The 24975-nt window shown below is 33.5% G+C and overlaps 4 protein-coding genes and 1 long non-coding RNA gene across 7 annotated transcripts; 3 read left to right on the top strand and 2 right to left on the bottom strand.

The window, feature by feature from the left end:
- Positions 1 to 1575: 1575 nt before the first annotated feature.
- On the top strand, positions 1576 to 3935 carry LOC111414825 (ubiquinone biosynthesis O-methyltransferase, mitochondrial-like). Of its 3 annotated transcripts, XM_071199737.1 has the most exons (5): positions 1576 to 1689; positions 1744 to 1970; positions 2023 to 2436; positions 2513 to 2839; positions 2895 to 2981. In XM_071199737.1, exons 1-4 carry the CDS (start codon positions 1625 to 1627, stop codon positions 2629 to 2631), a joined length of 825 nt encoding a protein of 274 aa, XP_071055838.1. In that variant the 5' UTR covers positions 1576 to 1624; the 3' UTR covers positions 2632 to 2839; positions 2895 to 2981. The 3 variants fall into 3 exon arrangements, with proteins under 3 accessions (XP_071055838.1, XP_071055836.1, XP_071055837.1); XM_071199735.1 differs by lacking the exons at positions 1576 to 1689; positions 1744 to 1970; positions 2023 to 2436 and adding exons at positions 3161 to 3589; positions 3642 to 3935 and having other exon boundaries at positions 2648 to 2839; positions 2895 to 3106; XM_071199736.1 differs by lacking the exons at positions 1576 to 1689; positions 1744 to 1970; positions 2023 to 2436 and adding exons at positions 3161 to 3574; positions 3642 to 3934 and having other exon boundaries at positions 2650 to 2839; positions 2895 to 3106.
- LOC139431667 (uncharacterized) lies at positions 3670 to 8698 on the bottom strand. The gene is made up of 3 exons (XR_011641720.1): positions 6880 to 8698; positions 4169 to 6819; positions 3670 to 4102 (listed from the first exon to the last, which is right to left on the bottom strand). It is a non-coding gene; the product is annotated as an uncharacterized lncRNA (long non-coding RNA).
- A 5-nt stretch (positions 8699 to 8703) lies between these two features.
- Positions 8704 to 9689, top strand: LOC111414819 (ADP ribosylation factor-like 1). The gene is made up of 3 exons (XM_023046268.2): positions 8704 to 8855; positions 8916 to 9244; positions 9299 to 9689. The coding sequence occupies exons 1-3, from the start codon at positions 8852 to 8854 to the stop codon at positions 9506 to 9508; spliced, it is 543 nt and encodes a 180-aa protein (XP_022902036.1). The 5' UTR covers positions 8704 to 8851; the 3' UTR covers positions 9509 to 9689.
- LOC111414815 (DNA polymerase delta) lies at positions 9643 to 17316 on the bottom strand. Its single transcript, XM_023046262.2, has 9 exons — positions 17181 to 17316; positions 16861 to 17125; positions 15604 to 16806; positions 11725 to 11933; positions 11413 to 11674; positions 11124 to 11357; positions 10904 to 11076; positions 10601 to 10850; positions 9643 to 10548 (listed from the first exon to the last, which is right to left on the bottom strand). Exons 1-9 carry the CDS (start codon positions 17216 to 17218, stop codon positions 10042 to 10044), a joined length of 3141 nt encoding a protein of 1046 aa, XP_022902030.2. The 5' UTR covers positions 17219 to 17316; the 3' UTR covers positions 9643 to 10041.
- A 173-nt stretch (positions 17317 to 17489) lies between these two features.
- LOC111414816 (palmitoyltransferase Hip14) lies at positions 17490 to 24972 on the top strand. Its single transcript, XM_023046263.2, has 6 exons — positions 17490 to 17717; positions 17901 to 18443; positions 18505 to 18672; positions 23264 to 23626; positions 23675 to 24085; positions 24134 to 24972. Exons 1-6 carry the CDS (start codon positions 17571 to 17573, stop codon positions 24377 to 24379), a joined length of 1878 nt encoding a protein of 625 aa, XP_022902031.1. The 5' UTR covers positions 17490 to 17570; the 3' UTR covers positions 24380 to 24972.
- Positions 24973 to 24975: the final 3 nt, after the last annotated feature.

Here is a 24975-nt window from a genome sequence, read left to right as displayed (position 1 = left end):
TAAAATAACTTGCCAAGGGTGTTGTACTACTTCTTTGTTTAGATATGATGTACGGAAACGATTTTTAACATTTTCAAAAATATGTCTATTACCACTTAACTAAGAGACAGAATTTTTTTACCAGAAGAGGTATGAGTTGGCCTCTCACCCGGTGGTTTTATCGACTCTTCTTGGTTTTTGTCTTCTTCCTGCATCCTCACTGGTCCATGTCGAAGAACGTGTAACTTTTGGCTTCTGTTTGTTGTTGCTGCCTCGACGATAGAATAAAATTAGTGTCGTGTTTCTGGTCGAGTATGTTCGCCTCGCAACCAGTTAGTTCTAAACACAGGATGTAAGAGCAATTTTTGTGGCAACGCATCGTTTGGTGCGAGGATAACGAGGGGCAGGCAGAAACTGGCCAGAAAAACGGTTACCAACTGAATGAAAAGCCATAGACGAGCACGTCGACTCTTCAGACAATAGAATATGGGTACATTTCCCATTATTGTTTTGTCGGTTTCGTTTTCTGTCACGGTCAAAGGCACCATTTCTTAAGAGATGTGGGCGTTTTAACGCCTCATCATTTAACAAATTAAAAGCTTTTCTTGTAAAATTAATTATTAACCAGTATCTCTTTCTGCCGAGCACACTAAATGATGTCTCATATGTGTGCCATATTTCGTCACTCCTTATTCTGTCCACCTTTTCAAAACTTCTCAAAATTTGCTTCATCTTGTTTATGTCTGCTCTTGTTTCAGCTGCTGTTTATAGCTGCTTTGTTTTGCCATTTTACGTCCCATGAGCACCCAACTTTCCTTGCCTTTATGATTTTTCAATTGCTAGAAATAGTTAAATGACATGGGTTGTTCTATAGTTTGGTTGTTTCTTCTTTTGGTCCTGATATTTAACTGTTGGCACTGCAGATTATCTTCACTGTCGGCGAGGAGTACTATGTAGTCTGCGTATATCCTCTTGTAGTTTCTTTAGCATTTTCGACTTTTGTTCGTAATGAGATAAACAAGCAAGGTTAGGCTGTCTCCTTGGCGAACAGCTGATCCAACCTAGATTTCCTCTGTTAGTTTTGACTTTGTATAGATCTGTGTCTTCTGAAGCTTTGTTTATTTATTTGCTTATTCAATAGACCACGTCTTAAGTATTGCATAATATGTAAGATTTAATTTTATTATCTATTTTTAAGCAGACGATTTTCTTTGCTTAATCGCGATAACACCTCTATAAAAGTCACGCTTTATTTCGAGAATAGGTTAAGGATTTATTAGAACAGCAATACTTCTTTCACATGCGAAATATTGGCATGTAATTCTATCCTGGAAATAAAGCGTAACTATTATTTATTTTTAATTATTAATCCCAGTGTTCTTCTTGTATTAATTCAAACAATTTTTTTTAATTCTCAACTTCCACACTGTTAATATGATATAATTCTACTCCAAATTTTCGAATTACATAACATGTTCCCATTATCATGAATTATTACGTTATCGATTTCGTACACAAAATTTCTAAAAGTTATGAAATTAAATGTTCCAGCAGATATATAAATTCCTAAATAACCTGATTCTATTTTAGTATTTTTATTCATCAACAACAATCGAGATTCATTACTATTTATATTTTGATAAAAATGTGTTCGAGAATTTTACTTAGAAACGATGTTGTTTCAAAATCTCAATTTTTTGATATCATGAGGTAAGTTATATAAAACGTTTTTAGCAATAACAAAAAGAAATAATCGATATTTAGAAATATTTCGTCATCCACAAAACTTTCTTATTCTGATACAAGTGAGGTAAAACATTTTGATCAACAATCAAAGAATTGGTGGGATGAAAAAGGACCAGTTAAAGCTCTTCATGCGCTAAACCAAATCCGGGTGCCTTTTATAAAGGAATGTATTCAATATGGAATAAAAAATCAAGGTTTCCCTCAAAACTTCAATGATATCAAATTATTAGACGTTGGATGTGGAGGTAAATCTTATTTATCTTAATTTTTAGCTTATTTTAATAATTTGTTTAATAGGAGGAATCTTATCGGAACCTTTATCTAACTTAGGACTACAAGTAACAGGAATTGACATGGCCGAAAATTTAATAAAAGTAGCCAAACATCACGCTTCCAATAATACAAACTTAAAACATTTAAATTATTATTTTGCAAACGTTGAAGATTTTTGCGAAGAAAACAAAGAACATTTTGATGTTGTTGTAGCATCCGAAATTGTTGAACATGTCGCCGACGTGGAACATTTTTTAACTAAAGCTTTACATGGATTAAAACCGGGGGGAACCGCCATTATCACCACTATCAACAAAACTCTTTTAGCTAAATTTTACGCTATATCTTTATTGGAGGGTGTAAAAATAATTCCACGAGGAACTCATTCTTATGAAAAATTTGTTTCACCAGAAACTTTAAAAAATATACTTGAAAAAAGTAAGTATTCGTTTTATTTTGTTAATGTAGAAAAGATAACAGAAAAATCTAACACTTGATAAAAAAAATGTTTTAGATTCTTGTCGTGTTGTTCGAAAGCAAGGAATGTGGTACAATTTTTTAAGTGAAAAATGGTCGTTATCTGATAATTCTACTGTGTTCTATGGACTACAAGCTGTTAAAAGTAGCAATTAAAAACATAAATCGTAAGATTAAGCGACAATGAACAATTACAACAATTAATATAAAATTAGCATAATAACCGCACTACATTGTAGCTTATCTTGATTAAACAGTTTATGCAACTCAAAAATACATTCTTAATTTACTCAGAAATGTTTCCAAGAATACATTCCTTAAATTCTTTATTCAAAAGAATTCGATTAAATGTATCAAATTATAGGTAATTTTATCATAATTAATTTTATGTAAAAATCATTTAATTATTTTTTTTTAAGTTCAACTGTGGACTACAACGAGCTTCAACACTTTTCTAAATTCACATCTTATTGGTGGGATATTAAAGGTCCAATGAGGCTTCTTCAATTTATGAATAAAGTTCGAATACCATTTATAAAACAAAGTATAGAATATGCAATGGAAAATTCAAAAATTGATTCATCTCCAAAATCTTTCCAAGATATTAAGTTGTTGGAAGTTGGATGTGGAGGTATTTTTTGATTAATTTTCATTCAATTCGTTTTTAAACAATAACTTATTTTAGGAGGAATTTTGGCTGAATCTTTGTCAAAATTAAAACTACAAGTTACAGGAATTGATATGGCCGAAGAATTAATCGAAGTTGCCAAAGAACATGCTTCAAAAAATGAAAATTTAAAAAATCTTTCTTATTTTTGCACGACTGTTGAAGAATTTTGTAATAAACATAAAAATGAATTTGATGTTCTTGTAGCATCGGAACTTGTTGAACATGTTCCAAACGTGGAAGAATTTCTTACTGAAGCTTTAAAAGCAGTAAAACCAGGAGGTTCTTTGGTTATAACTACAATAAATAAGACATTTTTAGCAAGAATTTACGCGATTTTATTCTTAGAAGGAATTAAAACTATTCCTCCTGGGACACACTCATATGAAAAACTTGTTCCGCCGTCTTTATTAAAAACCATTCTTGAAAAAAGTATGCTTATAAAAGGTCAGGTAAAGTTTAAAGATTAGGTAACATTTCGTTTTTTTTTTATTTTTAGATTCTTTTCGCATAATAAAAATCCAAGGTGTTTCTTATAACTTTATAAAAGAATCTTTTTCTTTTACACATAACACTTCCATATTCTATGAATTACACGCAATGAAAATAAAATAAGTTTTAAATAAAAATGGATTATCATCTAGGATTACCAACATGGTGGAATTGTCAAACCGGAGAAAATACTTACAAAAATAAAACAAACCTAAAAAAAATGCCGTAAAATTTACTATAGCATCGTGAATAAATATAAACTATTTATAAAATATAACAAAAAACTATTTTTTTTATAACAACGAGTTTTTTTATGAAACATAGGTAGTATAAAACAAAAATAAAACAAGCATTGGTATAGTACAAAACGAAGAACGACAAAAATCCTAAATTAGAATACTTGTTATATTCATTTTCTAAACTTATATTTCTTGTCACTTTGTGCACTTTTCACTACTTGTTTTTGTTCTGGAAATTTTAAATATTGATAGAATTTGTCACAGTCCATATCAAAGTTTCTTATTTTATACTTACATATCAAAGTAAAGCGATTTCTGAATTTATTCGATTCCATTATTGAAAATATTCGTTCCACAAAAGCGTTCTTATATTCCAAATTGAGGCAATTTTCAAAATGCTTTCAAAATCTAAATTATTCTTTTTTATATTAAGAGCAGACAGATATTTAAAAGTAGAATTTTCCAAATCATAATATTTTGTAATATATTTCAAAGTGCATTCATAAACTTCTCCAGCCTCAAATATAAATTTGTAATGTTTGAAGTGACTTAGATACCCCTCGAACCTGACTGCTAAAAAAATTGTCTTGTAATGGAGTTTTCAACTTATTTGTAACCATCACCATAATATCATGAAGTTCTGTTGCAGTGACGTCTTGCTTCTCTGTTAATAAGATTGATTCAATCATAAAAGAAAGGCAATGAGCAATGAAATAGAGGTAAAGTTCGGATAAAGATGGTGATGTTAAATCGTTTTCCAATTCATTCTCCTGAGACTTGATGAATTTCCAAATGAAAACATCGCAATTGTCTTGTCCTTGATTTAGAAAATACTGCTTGATTGCAGGCTATTATGACAATACTCTGTCAACAGCTTTAGACAGAGACAAGCATCAAATAAGAACGTTGTTAAATGCAAAATTGTTATTTAATTTCACAGTGCAATCTACACTGTTGTAACTGTGTTGATGCATTACACCATGATACACCAATGGTAATTCTGATATCGTGACACAAATATCTTCCGCTGTGTCCGTTGTGAACTACTTTGAGCTGTAATTATTTGTGCATAGCGAACAGAATTTTGGCGTGCTTTTACTACATTTTCTCCATCGTGTTTAATACCGAATATAGTTCCACAGGATCATCTTCCACTCTCTTCTATCACGTGCCTTGGCCTTTCAGTTTCTAACTCCCAGCATTTTTAGACTTTCTTTCACCTGGTCACCTGGGTATGTTATAGACTACCCATTACGTTTACCCACAATATAATTAGTTCACAATTCTGTTCAAAATCAAAAAGGCGAACAAAATAAACATTCATGAAAACATAATGTTTATGCTTTATAAATGTTACTATGTTTAACAAATTAATTTATAATATATTTATATCTATAATATAAAATAAAAAAGGATTAATTTAAAAATCATCCTCTTTATCATCTTCGTTTGTTTGGCTTATGAGACACTCCAAGCAAACTTTTTTCGTATGTAGTCGAAGGCACAATGATTTATTATATTTTTCGCATGAGAACTGTATTTTACATTGTTCTTTGGTATTTTTATAGCAAGGTTCACAGTGTTTTCTTTTACTTGAAGTTGTCCTATCGTTTGCTGGTGTTGGGGGCTTATACTTCTCCAAAGACACTTGTAAGTTTCGAGGTAAAGTTTTCATAATAGATCTTCTTGCAAGATGAAGAGTTGCTAAAGCCAAGGCAAGGCTTTTCAAGTAAGCTCGTCTAGGCACATAATTTATCTTATTCTCGATAAATATTAATCCAGAGTTAATGCCAGCCACATTCAATAAGTGGTAAAATATTGGCTATCTTCGTGTAGATCGTGCTGTGTTATAGGTAGCACACAATTTATCAACAACGTCCACCCGTGATTTTGTGTTATTATAAAATTGTATTATTTCTGAGATTTTTCTTGTTTCTGTTGATATTGCAGTACTTGATGTATGATAGCTTGACAGTAATACAACGATTCTGCCTTTTCTTGGTACATACGATACTAATGTCTCTTTTTTGCTATATCCAAAAAGACTATCATATTGGTTCCCATTTTTTGGTAAAACGAAAGCGGAAGGAATTTCCTGTTTGTTTTTTCGTACGGTGTCAACATAAGATAATTTATTTTTCTCTAATTCCTTCACACGTTTTAAACTGGTGAACTAGTTATCGACGGTAATATTTCTACCAGTTTCCAATATTGGTTCTGCCATAAGTACTACACTGTTAGCAGAATTGTTCTGTTTATAGGGCCCTTCACGTTGCTGACCGCAATAAATTTCCATATTATAAGTATAAAATACCTTAGCATCGCTTAAGACAAAAGATTTTGATTCCATATTTACTTGGCTTTGGAAGGAATGTATTGTCTAAATCCACATCGTCCTCGAAATGCTGGAAGCATTTCATCGACAGTTACATTTTCTCCAGGGCGGTAACAAGACTTACAATTTTCCACAAAAGGAGTGAATATTTTTCTTATAGCAGCTAATTTATCTGTTGTACTCCTTTGAGATTGGGTTGCTTTTTCATCAAAACGAATACATCTTAGAAGAAATCTAAACCTTGTTTTAGACATCACCATACGGAATATTTCTTTTCCAAAGCCACCAAAAATCACCAAGGCTTTGATGACTGCCTCGAAATACTCCTGCCAAGCATAAAAGACCCAGAAAAGCTTCAATATCTATACGATCGGTTTCTTTACAATCTATATCACGGAGAAACTTTTCCTTGATACTATTTATGTAAATATTCGTATTTTGTACTACAAAATTTACTATTTCATCGTCGAAAAACAGTCACCAACAGGCGATTTCGTTTTTTGCGTATCTTATTACTGAAGCAACGCGCCCGGATGATTTGACTAATATATTATGTGAGAGTGCTCGTGTATTCTTCCATGGTGTCTTCCTCCATTGAGTACCATCTCTCCCTATGGCAAAGATGAACCGGACTTACCAAGAAAAACTAAAAAATTCTAACTTTTACTTACCACTATAAAAGTTATCACTTTTTTTTATTTTCTTCGGCTTCTAAAGCTTCTATGTCTATTTCGTCGATATCATGGTCAGTATCCGAATCAACGCATCTGGTTTCTAAATTATCCTCTTCTGAATCTTCGAAGTTTTCTTCGGGCACTACATTTATAAGATCATGTTCAAAAGTAATACGATGAATCTCGTCAATATATTTAGAGTTATTCGTTTCACTACTATTTATATTCACTTTGCTGCTATATTTATTCATTTTATCATAATTTTTATTCAAGCACTACTGTTTTTATCCATTTATATCTTAAAATAAGGAAGTTTACGTAATTATCGTACAATAAATTAAAAAAATAAAACAGTCCGGCTCAACTGACCGGTAAATCCCCCGATTCATGAGAAACTAGTGTGAATTTCTATGTATGAATTCGTGACAAGATAACTAACGGAGCATTCTGAGATGTCACGGAGATACAGCGTTATACCTTAACTAATTTTTGTAATCCATACGATGTAGTAACCCATAGGTGTCGTTAACCTATAGGTGATTAACGAAGGGTTAAAGATGATCGTGTTAAAGATTTTTTTTTCTAAATAGCTACCCACCGCTACGTGCGATGAAGATGTATTTTTCTCTCTAAAACAGTTTATTGAAGAAAAGGATCTGAAGTGGTCATCGTTAATTAGCATGTGTACTAACGGTGCGCGTTCCATGATGGGTGTTCGTTCTGGTTTTCAAACATTAGTGAAACAAGTTACCCCAAAATGCTTCACTTATCACTGCATGATACCCCGATATGTCTTGGCTGTTAACTTGGCTTACTGTCTTACTGATTTCTCTGCTGTCCTTAATGTGTTAAGACGCTAACTTCAAATTTTCTAACCGCAAACGTAGAGTTCAAATTGGTGACATATCCATGTTCACGCACTTGTCCGAAACATTAATCGCATACAACGAAGAAATATACTATTTCACTAATTCCATAGTTCAGCACCTAACTTCTTTGATAAATTCGTTGAACCTATATTTCCCGGATATAGAGAAACTTCATCTTGGATACTGAGACCATTTTCTACAGATGAAGAAATCTTGAAAGATGAAGATGTTTCAGCTAAAGTTCAGTTTCTCAAACTACGCGAAGGCAGCACCTCAAAGGTGGAATTCCAAAGTTGTGACCTAGTTACGTTTTGGACAAAAATGCGGAGCGAATATTGTATTTTAGCTAACAAGGCTTTAAGTGAGATCGGATTTTCAACTTTGGTTTCTATCAAAACAAAATTGAGGAATCGAGTCAGCATAGAGCATGACTTATGATGTGCTTTATCAGAAAGTTATCCAAACATTATAAATCTTGTTAGGAAGAAGCAACATCAACCATCCTATTAATTATTAAGAAACACTGCCGTATTTGCTATACCTGATTCTCTTACAGCCTACTCCAGAGCGATAGTAGGCATGATAGGGTATCTCCTTGGTGATCCTCATACCTGTCTGAAAGGATCTTGATAAATTATTTTGGACCTTCACTTTACACTCAATTTGTAAGAGTGTTACTTTTACTAATTTTATTAAATACATTTAACCTTTTATCTACACTCTACACTATCATAGGCACTTTTAAAATTTATAAATAAGTGGGTGTCAAAAAAGCCAACAACACAGTATGTTGTTAGTCGATTATAAAGTATGTAAACTAACACTTTATATGAAAATAATAAATATTTTGCCATTATTAAATAATAAACTATTTAAAAAATTAAACAATAATTATTAAATTTTAGTGAATTATCTACACATAGTAATTTTCACAATTAACAGTTGGTAATAAAAAAATGACAGCTACAACTGTACACGTCAATTTCGGTTAAATGTTATTCGAGAAGCGGTTTTACCCAAAACGATGAAATCGAATTAAAGGAAATTCGAAGCGAAACGATCAAATAACGGACGTATCCTAGTTTTACAACGGAATTAAAATGGGTAACCGATTTCGTAATATACACATTAATCTGATAATTAAAGGTTATGTTAACTTTGTAGGCGGACTATGGAGTTATTTTCGTGGACTTCTTGGAGCCAGGGAGATGAGAATATTAATTCTAGGCCTCGATGGGGCTGGAAAAACGACCATTTTATACAGACTTCAAGTTGGGGAAGTAGTTACGACTATTCCCACAATAGGATTTAATGTTGAGCAAGTCCAATATAAAAACTTAAAGTTTCAAGTTTGGGATTTAGGTGGACAAACGAGTATCAGACCGTATTGGAGGTGTTACTATAGTAATACAGACGCAATTATTTACGTTGTTGATTCTGCTGATAAAGAAAGAATAGGAATTTCAAAAGAAGAATTATTTCATATGTTAAGGGTAATATTAAATCAATATTTTTGTACTTTATGTAATTATTATATTGGATTTTAGGAAGAGGAGTTATCGGATGCAATTTTAGTTGTATTAGCAAATAAACAAGATATGGCTGGATGTATGACAGTAGCGGAAGTACACCAAGCGTTAGGGCTAGAAGCATTAAAAAATAGGACATTCCAAATTTTTAAGACGTCTGCTACAAAAGGTGAAGGTTTGGACCAAGCGATGGATTGGCTGGCGAACGCATTGCAAAATAAAAAATAACACAGCATCTTTTAAATTATGTTCTAGTCCTTGTTTAATTGAACTTTTTTCCAGTCGTAATAATTCTACCTAATAATAATTTATGTGCAAAATTCTTTTAAAAAGGCTTAGTTTTTAACACAAGAAAAACGAGATAAAGTTACAGATTTATTTTGAATATATAAAAATGTATTTTAGTGTATTTATTTTTTAAATGTTTTTTCATATAATTTCGTTCATTCCAAATCTGTTATTTCTTCACATCTTCTTGTCTTTGCCTTGGTGTATAGATTTTTTTTTTGTTTGAGATTGGAGCATGAAGCGAGTTTCACACTACATTTTTGTAATAACTTACATGAGTATTAAAAAAAACATTTCAAAATTAACAATAATTGTTTCTATACACAAAAAATCCTGACTTCAATTCTATTCATCTTTTTGGAACATTACAAGTGCATAGTGAGACTTCATCAGGAACTTATATTTAAAATAAAGAAAACAGCGATTTTTTTTATTATAACATTAAGTTTAATTAAAATAAACATTAGGATTAATTAAAAATCCTCCTCTAATACACCAAAACGACAAATTTTCTTTTCAGTAGTCTCTAATTCCATTTGAACTTTTTTACGAATATAAAAAATAGGACAATCTCGATTTGTACAAAGTACTTCTTCATGTAAAGAACCCTGACAACGTTGACATTCTGTATATAAAGCGGAAAAGCGACTCTCTAACTGTCGGTGCTGCTCCAATTCATTAATATACAAAGACATTTCTTTGGGTTTACAATATTGGCACAAAGCTTCCTTTTCATAATCGCCTTTTAAAACGGTTCGACAACCAAGGCAAGTCTCTTTTTTCTCGGTGAATCTTGCTAATGCGCTCACTTTTGATGTAACAACAGTCTTTTTTCGCGTGTGTTCGCCTCTTAAGAGATCCGATTCGGCGTTTGGGCCTAAAATGGGTTCGAAAATTCTTATGAGAGGTTTTGAAAGTTGATTTTCTAAGTAATAAACGGTGTCGATTGGAATACTATTTTCTAAAACATAAATTGGGTCCTAAAAAGTAAAGAAAGTTAGATATTATTAAAAATAAAAATAACTTTTTTACTTCAGCTTTTTGAAACGCTGGGGTATTTTTTGCTGCTGCTATGATAACGTAAGGAATTCGATCTCCTAATTTTGGGGCATTTCCTGGATCTCTTTTTGTTATTTTTTTTGCTAACTCAACATGAGCTTGCTTCGCTGCGTAGTCTTCTTTTGTAAGTTCTTTGGTGATTACTAATTGTGAAATATCAACGTTATTTTGCAATAGATTACTAATAATTTGTTTTACATAAGCGATAGCTCCTTCAGGATCTCTAAAAAGATGTTTTTAATCATATAGATTTAAAATATAATTTGTTGATGTTACTTGTGTATAAGCAATTTTTGAAGGCATGTATTGATAACATCTACAACTAAAGTGCAATTATCCCTTCTTACTGTTTCTATACCTTTACAGTCCATTTTATCATATTTATCTGGTCTTGTAAAATACAAACCAGCGTATCTTTTTTTATTTATTAATAAATATGGGTAATACACCTAAAAAAATTGGTTTATTAAAAGAATTAATGAAACATAAAAAATACTTTTTCAAATTCTAATTTGATGGGTTTAATAAACTTTTCGCTGATATGTTCAGCTGCTTGTCTTCCTAATTCCATAGCTTCTTCTAATGTTTTTACTTTAAAGTTAACCATAACAGAATCTGTATCGCCGTAAATAACTTCAGCGTCAGCATGAAAATTATTTTTCAAACAATAATGTTGTTCCACCTCTTCTTTCGTTTGATGAATCATCGATCTTCCATAAGCTGTTACACTCTGAAATTATAATATAATAAATCATATTTTCTTGAAGAAAAGGTAAAGAAAATACCCCAGATATTTCTAAACAAGGTAATTTCCCATTTTGAGCTCCAGTAAATCCATAAACCGAATTTGCAGAGATTTTCAAAGCTAATTGACGACCATCTAAAACAGCTCTCATCACAGGATCTTTTTCATCTTTCAACATTGCTTTAGCTTTCTTTCTGGCAGTTAATAATTGTTCCAAAATTTCTGGCAATAAGCCTTTACGAACCGAAGTTTTAACAAACATGTGTTCGTTTGGTGTAGTCGTTATTTTATCAGGAGTTAATCTAAAATTGGTTTGAAAATAAATTAAAAAATTCTTAATTGAAGAAATTACCCCAATCTGTCTTTCATATTCTTTCTTAACAACGTTGTATAACATAAATTATGTGCAATCATAATACTTGGATATAAAGAACTAAAATCGAGCGTAGCAATTGGATCTTTGTAGTAACCACGTTTTGGTTCAATTACAGTGGCACCTTCGTATTGGTCTGAAGATGGTGCACCTTCATGTATTGGCATAAAATAGCCAGCTTTTTTACCCTAAAAATATTGATGATTTATACTTAAAAAATTACTTTATAGAAACTACTAGATAATAACCATTTTAATTAGATTTATATTAAGTTTTGTGCAGAATCGATTCAAAAAGTAAAAAGCACAAGCAAAGTATAGGGGCACTGATCATCTAGATCAAGATTTCGAAGTTTTACAAGTCTACCCTGCTTGAAGTTTATGGAGAAAATAATCTCGGCTATAAGTACTGTTTGTAATACTTGGGGCGACAAACGTCTTCGAAGTGGGCCAAGATTGGGAAACCCTGAACACATTTGGCAAAGATTGCTGCAGCAAGAGCTGACACCAAGGAACTTTATAGCATTACAAAAATGCAGTCTTCATTTAATAAGAGGTAAGGAACAACTGTTTACAATACAAGAAGACCAACTTAAGAGGTGGATAGAACATTTCTACGAGATTCAAAATAGTAAGAACAAGAAAGAGAGAGAGCAATCTAAAGAAATTAAGCAGTCAGTGATAGTGACATTAGCAGAAAGGTGCCAACTGCTAATGAAATTAAAACAGCCCTTAACCAGATCAGTAATGGAAAGGCACCAAGTGCAGATAAGATTGGATTATTACACCCGCTACTGGAAACATGGATTAATAATAAAACTACCAAAGAAAGGGGATACCACTTATTGTAACAACTAGTGAAGCATCACTTTTGTGTCAGTGCCAAGCAAAGTACTGCCGAGGATAATCCTGAATCGGGTTAAGGACTCCGTGTAACAGCGTTGAGGAACACTCTGCATAATTACTGATCAAAGCGCAGAATGGTTGAGTTGACTTTCATCGACTTTGAGATCATCTTATTGTCAGGGAGATATATCCAGGCAAATTCTGGGGTAAGCAAAGGTACATTCTATCACCCATACTATTCCTCCTGGTATTGGATAGAGTAATGAGAAAGATTACAAGATGGAGGAGTAATGGTAAGATAGACTTGAGAACCTTCAGTTTGAAAATGACATTTAGACCAGCTTAAGAGGTGGATAGAACTTTTCTCCGAGGTTCTAAATAGAAACAACAAAAAAGAGAGGGAACAATCTAAGTAAATGAAGCAGTCAGTGATACTGGGGCATTAGCAGAAAAACACCAACACGTAATGAAATTAAATCAGTCAAAGATTGGATTATCACACCAGTTGCTGGATACTGGAAAGATGGATTAATAGTAAAACTACCAAAGAAAGGGGATACCACTTATTGTAACAGCGTTGAGAAACACTCTGCATAATTATTGATCAAAGCGCAGAATGGCTGAGTTGACTTTCATCGACTTTGAGGAGGCCATTAACTCATTAAACAGAAGAATCATGTGGCATATTCTGGAAAAATATGGAATCCCTCTTGAGATCATTAGTATTATCAGGGAGATATATCCAGGGAAATTCTGGGGTAAGACAAAGGTCCATTCTATAACCCATACTTTTCCTCCTGGTATTGGATAGACTAATGAGAAAGATTACAGAAGGGAGGAGTAATGGTAAGATAGACTTGAGGACCTTGAGTTTGAAGATGACATTTAGACCAGCTTAAGAGGTGGATAGAACGTTTCTACGAGGTTTTAAATAGAAAGAACAAAAAGAGAGAGAGCAATCCAAGGAAATGAAGCAGTCAGTGATACTGGCATTAGCAGAAAGGCACCAACTCGTAATGAAATTAAAACAGCCCTTAAGCAAATCAGTAATGGAAAGGCACTAGGTGAAGACAAGATTGGATTATCACACCAGTTATTGCATACTGGAAACGTGGATTAATAGTAAAACTACCAAAGAAAGGTGATACTACTTATTGTAACATCTGGCGAGGAATCACTCTTCTGTCAGTGCCAAGTAAAGTACTTTCGAGAATAATCCTGAATCGGGTTAAGGACTCCATGCAAAAGCGTTTGAGGAACACTGCATAATTATTGATCAAAGTGCAGAATGGCTGAGTTCACTCTCATCAACTTTGAGGCCATTAACTCGTTAAAAAGAAGAATCATGTAACATACTCTGGAAAAATATGGAAGCCGTCTGATCAGTATTGTCAGAAATATATCCAGGCAAATTCTGGGGTAAGGCAAAGGTACATTCTATAACCCATACTTTTCCTCCTGGTATTGGATAGACTAATGAGAAAGATTACAAAAGGGATGAGTAATGGTAAGATAATCTTGAGGATCTTGAGTTTGAAGGTGACATTTGCCGACTTTCACAGTGATTTTGTGACAAGGAGGTAAAGCTAAAAGAACTGCAAGATGAAGGAGATGAGGATACATTTTGTAGTTTTGGACTTGGAATAAGTTGAAATAGTGATGTACCTTCGTAGCATTGTTGGGGAAGATGGAGGGGCAAGGGAGGATATAAAGAAACGAATACAGAGAGCAAATTTGGCGAAATAAGAACATTTCAAAAAGATTAAAACTTCGCTTATTTAACAGCAACGTAAAGTCAGGGTGTTAAACAAGGTCACCAAGGGAATATCGAACAAAATACAGGTATTCATTAATCAATACCTGCGACGCATTATAAATGTAATGGGACGAACGACCAAATCAAGGAGAGACCATTTTCTCTCCTGGATTGGTCACACGTTAAGGAAGCCTCATGGATGTGTGAAAACTTGGCCCCTCATCTTCAAAATTTCAAAAAATTGATCCCTGTTCTAATAGCATTTTGAATGTTTGAATGGTTATAACTTTTTCATTTGAAATCATAGCTCAAAATGTAATAAGAATAATGGATAGAACTCTTTGGAGAGTCACCGGAACTCTTACCAGAACTACAAAATTCGTATGCCATCTGGACTTAGAAATATCCGGTCGCACATTGAGATTTTTAAACGATTTTAATTGACAAATTGGGTCGAACTTAAGATAGATTTTTAATATAGGCAAGAATTATTAAGGTGAAAACATAAAATCAATAAATAAATAAAGGGGTTGCGAATTTTTAGGTTCTGGTGAGAGCTCCAGTGGTCCCCAAAAAGTTCCAACGATTATTCTTATAAAATTTTGAGCAATGATTTCAAGTGAAAAAGTTACAGAGGTTCAAACTTTCGTAATGTGCGACCGAATTTTCGAAGTCCCAAGGAGATGAGAATTTTGGAGTTCCTGTGTCCTCCCAAAGAGTTCTATCGATTATTCTTGTAAATTATTGCTCTAAAGTTTAAATACTATGATCAGTTAAATTTACACAATCATGAAGTTAGTCCCATATTTTTATTTGTTGTTTTGACCGTGTTAATAAACGGAACCATTTTTTATTTCTACAGAGAGCTCTAGAATTCTTTGGGGAGCTATCAAAACAGTTTTTTAAAATCTTGAAGAAGGGGGCTAAGTTTACGCACATGCCTCATGGAGCAGTTGAGATGTCAGCGCTTGACTGGAACTCCCAAAAAGCATGGAAAAGACGGCGCCCAAAAAAGACGTGGAAGAGAAGTGTTGAGGGAAAAGAAATAGAAACAGGAACAACATGGAGGGAAGTGAAATGGACCAGATGGAGAACCTTTACTGCCGCCCTATGCTCCACCAGGAAATAAGTTCAAGTGTTATCCAAAATATATACAAAATTGATTATTTTTCAATTCACAAAAAATGGTTATTACCTAATAATTCCTAATAATAAGTTTTAAAACTTAAAATAAACTAAAAATAAGTAAACAATTACATGTCTTAATAACTGCGCAACAACTTTAACTTGTTCTCCTTTACTTAACAAACTGGTTATTGGAACACCAGTAACACGAGCCATCTCAACATCATTAATAAAACTTTTAACATGATCCATTAATTTTAATGGTAAATCGGCATCCTTAATACAATAAACCGCCAGCCTTCTTCGAGTTTGTTCATCACCATTTTGTAAATCAGTAATAATACTATAATGAACATCCTCTTTTTGTTCCCCCAAAATTTCTTGAGAAACGTTATTTAAAGTGTATGATCTCAGTTTAAAATCGCGCTTAATCGCTACTAACATATCGTAAGCGATCCTCCCTTCGAAATTTATCGTTTTAAATGTTCTTCTACCAACTTTCGTTTGATTAACAACTTCTTTAACTATTGAAGGAACGTCTAAAATTCTCCCCAAATAACAGAATTTTTTTAATTTCAAATGTTGCGCGCGATCAATTAAGTATGCAAGATCAAAGTTGTTTATGTTATAACCAGTTAAAAGATCCGGATCGACTTTGCATACAAAATCTGACCAGGCTGATAATAATTCTTCTTCTTTATTAAAACTTTGTACTTCCGCGTGCCCAATTGGAGCACAAGTATTTAATGTCATAACAACTCTACCAATAACCTCATTGCTTCCATGTAGTTTAAGTACATTAGCAATTTGGATTACAGGATCCACATTTGGTTCTGGAAATATACCCTTACGTCCAGCACATTCAATATCAAAACTAAGTATTTTAAAAGGAGCCACACGCGCCCAATCGCCTTCAGGAGTATGAGCAATGAAATCGGAAAAGGAAACATCAACTTCTAATTGACAACGGGTTGTGATGTGAAAATTTGTGGTTTTTGTACGAATGAACCATTTTTTAGCTGGTAATTCGATCCAGCAACAACCCAAAATGTTTGTGTCGACTAAGAATCGAGTTTCAATGTCAACATTTGATTCATATATAGAAAAATCATGGTATTGTGTAGCTGGGGTTAAACCAGCAGTAGTTTTTAATAATCTTTTAGCAGCTGGAACCAATTTAGGTAAAGCTACAGTGATTTTAGCAAACTTGGTATCATCATCCCCTGTGTAATCACACAAAGATTTTCCCATGACTATTTCAATCATTAATACTGCCTCAGATAAGTTATTTTTGTTTGAACGCATATCCGCCAAAACAGCTGCATTAAGTTTTGACTAAAACATGAGACAAATTGATTATAATAATCAATTTTAAGATGAAACACTTACTTTAAAGTCCATTAAATCAGACTCTACAAACTTATCAGGTAAAGATGCATAAAAATAAGGTGTGAAACCATGAATGTGACAACAAACACTGTTTCCATTTTCCGTTACACCAAACATGCGCATGATAGGGACCGGTCCCGTTTGAGCCCCTGGCATATTAGGGTAATGAGAACCAATATAGTGCTCAAGCTCAATTTGTTGAAAGAGTAAGACATCTTTAGTAGGGTCTATATCTGGTAGAGAGGGTCGTCCATAAGAAATTATTCTTAAAAAAAATGTTTAATTAATAGTTATTGATTATAAATGCGATGTAATCTTACTTTCCTCTTTTAGACGGGCTTTGTCCGGTATTTGCCATTTTAATAACACTTAACACAATATTAATTCAAAATGAATTTCATAACCTCAAATAATATACGCGGTTATTTTGACAAGTCAGTAGTACCAACTTATTGGTAAAGTTCAAATTTGTATCAAATTTAAAGCTTTTTGGTTATTTTTGTCGTTAATTAGCAACTAATTATTAATTTTTGTATTTTTAATAAGATGAATATGTTTATATTAAGTTAATGTTACTTAAAGAATCCATAAAAAGTTAGTGTTAAAACAAAAATCCCCACAACTCGATTGTTCAATATTTGTCAATCAAAAGTGGTGTGCAGCTAACCTGTATCATAAATGTCATTAATTACGGGGAAAATAATTTAAAAATGTATCAGAACTCTTGTGGGGCAGCCGCCTCCGCGGGAGGCTGCGTTGGATCCGACCGAGACTGCCACAGTTTGGTGCCCAGGGAACCCGCGGTCCCCGCAGTTGAACATGATTATAGCGGATTTGATATTGTTAAAGCCACACAGGTACTTCTATTGCATATATTATTTATAAATTGTTACATTTCTGACTCATCTTTAATATTACGGTTTCTTTGTCTTATAATTTATATGTAAATAGTTTGTAAGTTTTTAAAATCAATAGAAATATTTCAAAAATAAAGATTATTAAATAAAATAAAAATTATTTTAAACATTTTTATTTATTAGTATGGAGCTTTTGCAAGAGTAAAGAGTTTAGTAGAAGCTGGTTACAATGTAAATCAACGTGATAGCGAAACAGTAACTCTTCTTCATTGGGCTGCTATAAACAATCGAAAAGAAATTATGAGATATTTCATAGATAAAGGGGCTGAAGTAGATGCTGTTGGCGGTGAATTAAGCGCTACACCTTTACATTGGGCTACAAGACAGGGTCATTTAGACGCGGCGGTTATTTTAATGAATGCAGGTGCCGATCCGACGCTTCGGGATGCGGAAGGCGCTTCATGTATTCATTTAGCAGCTCAATTTGGACATACAGCCCTTGTAGCATATTTTGTAGCGCGAGGTGTAAGTCCAGATTTGGTGGATCGTAGTGGGATGACTCCTTTGATGTGGTCATGTTGGAAAGTTTGCAATTTGGATCCGACGAGACTGTTGTTAACTTTGGGGGCAAATCCAAGTTTAACAGATGCTAATCAAGGAAATACCGCTTTACATTGGGCGATTTTAACTAGAAATACAACGGCAATATCAGCTTTAGTTCTTCAAGTAAAATGAGAAATTAAATGTTTTTTTAATGAAAATTAGATTTAAGGTTAATTGATTTTAGGGACATGCTAACTTAAATATACCGAATCATCGGGGTGATACCCCATTATCATTGTTACAAACGCAATTAGGGGCGCTTTGGTTAGGAGCAAAAGTTTCAGAAAAAGTTAAAGAGGGGATAAGTACAAGTCGATCTAGGAATATTTTATTTAGGATAGCAAAAGATAAGGTAAGTGTTAATAATTGTTTAACATTAGTTTTTATATTTTAATGGGTGTGTACAATGTGATTATGATAGTATCATATTACTACAGTTGAAGGTGTTATCTTTTGTTAAGGACTTTATCAATAACACAACAAAAAAGATAATACAAGTGAAAATGATAATCAACTTTGATGTTTGTGGGTGTTATCTGGTGGACAAGTTTTTTTTGTTGCATTGAGAGAGCTAATAAAATGGATAAAAGATATATGTACTGTAATAAAAGGGAGATAAAGGTGTTTCTAAACATGTTTGATTTTGCTAATACATTTGTTATCTTTTTTTTCTATAACTGACATGAAATGAAATCGAATAGCCCTATGTTACTATTACAAGAATCACAAATCTGTACACAGAAATCATAATCTTTTTATTCACATACTCATATAGCTTTCTCTCAATTTTCTTTAAGTTATATGCTAAAATATGTTATTAGATAGACAAAATACATTGAGGTGTTTCTGTAAGTCAACAGATTTATAATCTAAAGTAGAGTAAACTGCAGAGTTGTTCAAATAAACCTCAAATCTTCAACTACCTCACTTCGCGAACTGTCTAAGTCATATCTATCCTATCATCAAGCGACATGTCGACTTTGTACTCATGCGCACCACAATCCTTGGATGCTAATATTGCCTCAAGTTCCATCTTGTATCAAGTAATACCAAGGATGGTAGCGTTCTTATTTATTTTTTTTTTTCAGACAGGTCCCTAATCCTATGTCCAATAGCTATCTCCCTAAGCCAAAATTAACCCTAGTGTTACTAAATTAAGGCAGAATTTTTGAAAATCGGCCGACATTACCCAGGTATCGGTTGTGTTATCGACTTTTTTGACGTGTAAATTTCAAGATAGAAACTCCAAATTCGATATGTATTAAGCTACCCTACTTGGCCAGGTGGTGATCATGTCAAATAAATTTTTTATTGCACGGTTTGCGAATAATTTGCAAAAATGTTAAAAATGACAAAATTTATGGTTTTATTTTTTAACGATTCTTATATCATATGATGTGGGAGTCATAGTAAAGTAAATTCACAGCAAGCAAAATGCGATTTATTCATTATTTAGAAGAAAAATTAAGAATCTTTAGTTTGACCCCAAGTACCCACCCTTTTAGTCTGCTCCGTATGGTATAAATCACCGTGTATAAAGATGGTAGAGTTAAAATAGATAGCCTACTAAAAGCAGGTCGACAATCGTCTCTATAAACCCTATATTTTAAACATTTGTTCACTCCCAGGATCTGCACCTCATGCTAGAATTGAATAACTAAGTAATGATTGAACAAATGCTTAGTAAGCGTTTTTCGCCACACTGTGATACACCTGCAGCAAGTCTGCGCAGTAAATAAATATTTTTACATATCTTAGACACCATACAATTAAAATGATCAGCAAAGCGCAATGAGGGGGCGGTGATATGTCGCCAAAAATGTTACCAGGTTTGGATTGCGAACCTCAAGCCTCAACAAACTGAAAGAAAGTTGAACAGTTTTATCGTTATTTAAACACAACTCATTCGCAATACATCAGTCACGCACCCTCGACACGCCTCCATCGAAAGTTTCAACGCATCGTCGTAGTTTGATCTCGAATCAACAATGTGGCATCATCCGCATAAAGCAAGCACTTTAAACCAATCATATTTTTACTCACGTAATAAGGAAAATCGTTAAAGTATATAAAGAAGAGTAGAGGGCCAAGAATCGATCCCTGTGGTACTCCTCTTGTTACATTCACAGTATTGGACGTTAATTCGCCTATTTTTGCAGTTGGGGTTCTACGCATCAAAAAAGATTGAATCAAATTTATGGTAATATATTCCATATTATAGTTATTTTCTAATTTCTGCAGGAGTATGCGGTGTGAGACATAGTCGAAAGCGCGCGACAGGTCCAGGAACAATGAGACACAATAATCGCCAGCTTCAAACGCACTATGGCAGAAATTCACAAACTCAACCACCAAAAACCAAATTGGCCCCCAAATAACATATTTTACCCCTCCAGGTAATCTGTGATCCTAGTATAGATAATCCTTTCATATACTTTCAAAAACACTGGCTGGATGCTGATGGGACGGTAATTTTTGATATCTTCTTTAATACCATTTTTAAAAACCGGAATTACCAATGCACACTTCAGAATGTCCGGAAATCTGCCTTCCTTTAGAGAACAATTTATAAGTTTAGTTAATGGAGAGATATACAGTGCATACATTGTAATACGCGATTTGCGTATTGCAATACCAATACTGTGATGTTGGTTGCATACTTGCAATGATGACGTCGGGTACAATAATTAATTAACACACTGTATAGGTTGATAGTTCTCTTTATAAAACTGACAGGGAATCCAAGGTAGTCCCTTGCAGGGCCACTCTTTAATGAGTTTATTATATCACGAACCTCAACTTGAGTAACAACATTCAAACTTAATTTACATTTAGGCAGAGTCACGATTAGGAGTTGGTAAACTCTTAACTATGCCAAGAGGGGTGTTTGTAAAGAAATAATTCAATTCATCTGCGTCCAATGATACGTCATCAGTTTGTTTAGCCACTTATATGGTAAACTTATACAGAAACGGCTACGAACCGAAATGGATAGTGTAATTAACGAAGATCAAAGTGGGTTTATACCTGGACGCTCATGCATGTAGAATGTGTTTATATTGCAGCAATTGATTGAGAAAATGCCTCATGGAAGTCCTTACCTCATGAGAATAATCCAAGAATTGTATGATGATAATATCGCCTGTATTAAACAGGGCTGTAAACGCTGCAATAAGAAAGTGGAATAGCTCATGAGTCATGGTCCAAGGTATTTCAAAACGTTTCGATTAATAACACACATTTGTGCACATTGAGCCTATGTGACATAGACTTTGTGTTGAAAAGGCAAAGAACACAAAAAGGTGATTAGAAATCAGCATTGAAAGGACTGAATTTTTATTGATGACATAAATGAAATTCGTCAAGTAGAATAATTTAAATACTTAAGTACCATTTTCGACAGAAATGGTATTGGTTAGATGGAAATCAAAAACACGACTGATAAAGCCAGAAAGGTAATGGTGGTACTTAATTCTATCTGGTGGGATAAACGCATAAATCGGAATAATAAAAAACTTATTGGAGAAGCTATGGTCGGAATATATTGGCTTTGAGGTTTGGACCATGAAAGAGAAGCATAAACGGATTTACTTAGAAGTGCGAAGATGTCCAAATAGGAGAAGATTTGATTAAGAATTTTGACATTGGAATGTCAGCCACGGAAACTGCCATACACAAGATTGAAAAGAGAGGTTTGAGATGGTTTGGTTAAGTATACAAACAAGTATATCAATGGACACCACCTGGAAGGAAAAAGAGGATGTCGTTGAAGATCATTGTGTGAAGGCATTCAAAGGGGTATGACACTGGATAAAAAAGTATGATGTTTGGGATTGCAGCACCATGCTGTTTGAGTGATCCTCTACAAAATCAAGCTCACTTTGAAGTTTTTTGACCTGTATGAAGATAGTTCACCGACACTCCAAATAAATTTTCTGATAACTGTTGTATACACAGATTCTTGTTCTGTCTCTCTCATGACGCTACATCTCGACTTCTGACCAAACTTGCTTTTCAAACGTCGCTATCGCTTGTCGCTTGTCTCCATCCACAAGTTCCTGGAATCCTCCATCACTCCATCTTCTCACCATCTTCCAGGTCTTCCTGTTTCCTTGCATTCTTCAGTTGAGGGTTCATTTTGGGATCCTGTTATCGTCCATCCTCATCACGTGCCCTGCCCATCGCAATCATTAGCCGGCCATATACAGACGTTCTTTCGTTTCAAAAATCGTGGCGTGTTGAGATATGGCGAGAAAGAATGGCATGGCAAAAAAAGCGTCATGTTCCATACACTTGGCAAAGTATCCAAATGATTTAGCAAGTGATTGCGTGGTGTATTGTCCATATCTCACATCCAATAGCTGACGATTGGCCTCATTATGGTTTTGTATAAACGCACTTTTGTATTTAATGGTGATTCTTACCTTTCATTTTGAGACATATTATTCCTAGATTCCGTTTCCTTTCCTATTTTAGCATTCATATCTCCGATAATTATTTTGGTGTCATTCTTTGGTGTTGTATTGTAGATATTCTCAAGTTGTTGCGGAATTTTGTAGTACTGCTCTTGATGCTATTGTCCGCAATAAAGGTTTCGTGTTCGCAATTCCGTTGTCTATCCATCTTGATTCTTGTATGTTATCTTTGTTTTGACATTCCAAAATCATTTCCATGTTCATTCGCTTGCTTTCACCCCATCCTCCATACGGATTGATTTTAAGTGAGGTTACTCAGGATTCTCAGCCCCCATTCGAGCCCTTATTTGAACCCCCGGATTCTTGATATATTATTAAATTAAATATTGACATCTTAAGAAGAAAATAAAAATTAATTGACCTGGAAGATGGTAGTTGTTTGTCAAACTCTTATCCAAATTTTGTAAACAAAAATGTTTTATATTAATTTTGATTATTATTTGATAATTACAAATAATTTTCTTCCAGAGAATTAGATGGTGGTGTATGGTAGGAACTCCATTCATTGCTTTTTACACAGCCGGTGTAATCCTCGGTGCGAACATCATAATCCTGATCAAATTGTTCCTTCTCCTTTGCCTATACCTAGTTCTAAACGCAGCCGGACAAGTATTGTATGACGACCGCCTTATGTCCCTTTTACCGCTAAGCATTTATTTAGCGACAAAAGTCTGGTTCTACTTCACCTGGTTCATTTACGTCTTGCCCAACGCGAGTCTCCTCCTCAATCTCGTCTTCTTCACCAGCAGCGGTCTCCTATGGTATTGTTTTCTCAAATCATGGCTTGGAGATGCCGGAGTTGTACCAACATCACAAGATTTACGATTTCGAGTAAATAAAAAAATTTTATAAAATCATTTGTTGTAATTTTTCTTTTAGACGATCATGGATTTAGCCGAAAGAAAAGGAATTTCCGGCTTTGAACCGACCACTTTTTGTTCGACTTGTTTAGTTTTGAGACCCGTTCGTTCAAAACATTGTTCGGTGTGTAATTGTTGTATCGCAAGGTTTGATCATCACTGTCCGTGGGTCGCGAATTGTATCGGAGCAAAAAATCATAAATATTTTATGGGATTCGTTGCGAGTTTGGTGATAATGTGCTCGCAAATGATGTATGGAATCATGCTGTTTTGGAGGAGCCAAGATTCTTGTCGCGTCGATCAAGCTCCTAGTTATTGGGCTGGATTTTTAACTATTGCGAGATGTGAACCTTGGGTCGCATGGGTTGGTGTGAACGCCCTTTTACATTTTGGATGGGTTTTAATGTTGTTAATATGTCAATTATATCAAGTGAGTTATTTAAAATGAATTAACCAATAAATAAAGGCTGTTTTTTAGATTATTTGTCTTGGAATGACGACAAACGAACGAATGAATAGGGGTCGTTACAATCATTTTATAACGAATTCTGGTAAAAGTCCTTTTTCGAAAGGACCGATAATGAATGCTGCTGAGTTTTTTGAGTGTAATTGTTTTGGTATGGTTAAGCCTCAAGTGAAAGATTGGGTTACAAGTTTCGATTTGGACAAAAACATCGAACATCAACCTCTTTTAAGGAATAAAGATAACTATCAATATGTATAAAAGCAAAAAGAAATCGTTCTTAAGCGAAAAAAGAAATTCTAATTTTATATTTTTTGTACAGACAATAAGAACTGATTTTTTAACTTCTTTTCTTATAAATTATAACAATAATTGTCATTCCATATAAATCATAAGAAGCAGGTTAACTAATTAATTAAGTAGCAATTTTTTTTATTACTTTGCTTCAGATTCATTTTATTTTTTCGTTCTAATTGTAATTAAAAATATCTAGTCACTATGTTATACAGAAAAAAATAATGTAAGGTGTAACATTGTACTTAGTTTATGAATTTTTATCTTTTTCCACTTTAAACGAAAAAAAGTGGAAAATATCGAAAACGACGACGATTGCTTTCTTTTTAAGATATCTAAATAAAACTTAATTAAGTACAACTGCACAACAAAAGTTAAAGTATCTAAATAAATGGTAATATATCAATGTATTTTAAAAATAAAAGTTGAAATAAATCGCCAATGCTGTTTGTAAAATTTTAATCGTCAGTGTATATATACTTTCTTCTAAAATTTCTTCTTTTTTAATTGTAAAGCTGGCTTGTAAACAAAAAATTTAAATAAAATCTGTCAAAATGAAAGGA

This window comes from Onthophagus taurus, chromosome 11 (assembly GCF_036711975.1).
Source record: "Onthophagus taurus isolate NC chromosome 11, IU_Otau_3.0, whole genome shotgun sequence".
NCBI classification, from domain to species: Eukaryota; Metazoa; Arthropoda; class Insecta; order Coleoptera; family Scarabaeidae; genus Onthophagus; species Onthophagus taurus.
The sequence above is the reverse complement of the archived record's forward strand: the minus strand, read 5'-3'. Positions and strand labels throughout refer to the sequence as shown.

Coding starts and splice junctions, on each gene's coding strand:
- LOC111414825 (XM_071199735.1), top strand. CDS start 2,736: ATGCAACTCAAAAATACATTCTTAATTTACTCAGAAATGTTTCCAAGA. Junction 3,107..3,160: donor GTTGGAAGTTGGATGTGGAG/GTATTTTTTGAT, acceptor AACTTATTTTAG/GAGGAATTTTGGCTGAATCT. Junction 3,590..3,641: donor AAAAAGTATGCTTATAAAAG/GTCAGGTAAAGT, acceptor TTTTATTTTTAG/ATTCTTTTCGCATAATAAAA.
- LOC111414819 (XM_023046268.2), top strand. Junction 9,245..9,298: donor AATTATTTCATATGTTAAGG/GTAATATTAAAT, acceptor ATTGGATTTTAG/GAAGAGGAGTTATCGGATGC.
- LOC111414815 (XM_023046262.2), bottom strand. CDS start 17,218: ATGGCAAATACCGGACAAAGCCCGTCTAAAAGAGGAAA. Junction 17,126..17,180: donor AGCCCGTCTAAAAGAGGAAA/GTAAGATTACAT, acceptor ATTTTTTTTAAG/AATAATTTCTTATGGACGAC. Junction 11,934..15,603: donor TTGCGCAGTTATTAAGACAT/GTAATTGTTTAC, acceptor CAATATTTTTAG/GGTAAAAAAGCTGGCTATTT.
- LOC111414816 (XM_023046263.2), top strand. CDS start 17,571: ATGTATCAGAACTCTTGTGGGGCAGCCGCCTCCGCGGGAGGCTGCGTT. Junction 18,444..18,504: donor TATCAGCTTTAGTTCTTCAA/GTAAAATGAGAA, acceptor AATTGATTTTAG/GGACATGCTAACTTAAATAT. Junction 23,627..23,674: donor CACAAGATTTACGATTTCGA/GTAAATAAAAAA, acceptor TTTTTCTTTTAG/ACGATCATGGATTTAGCCGA.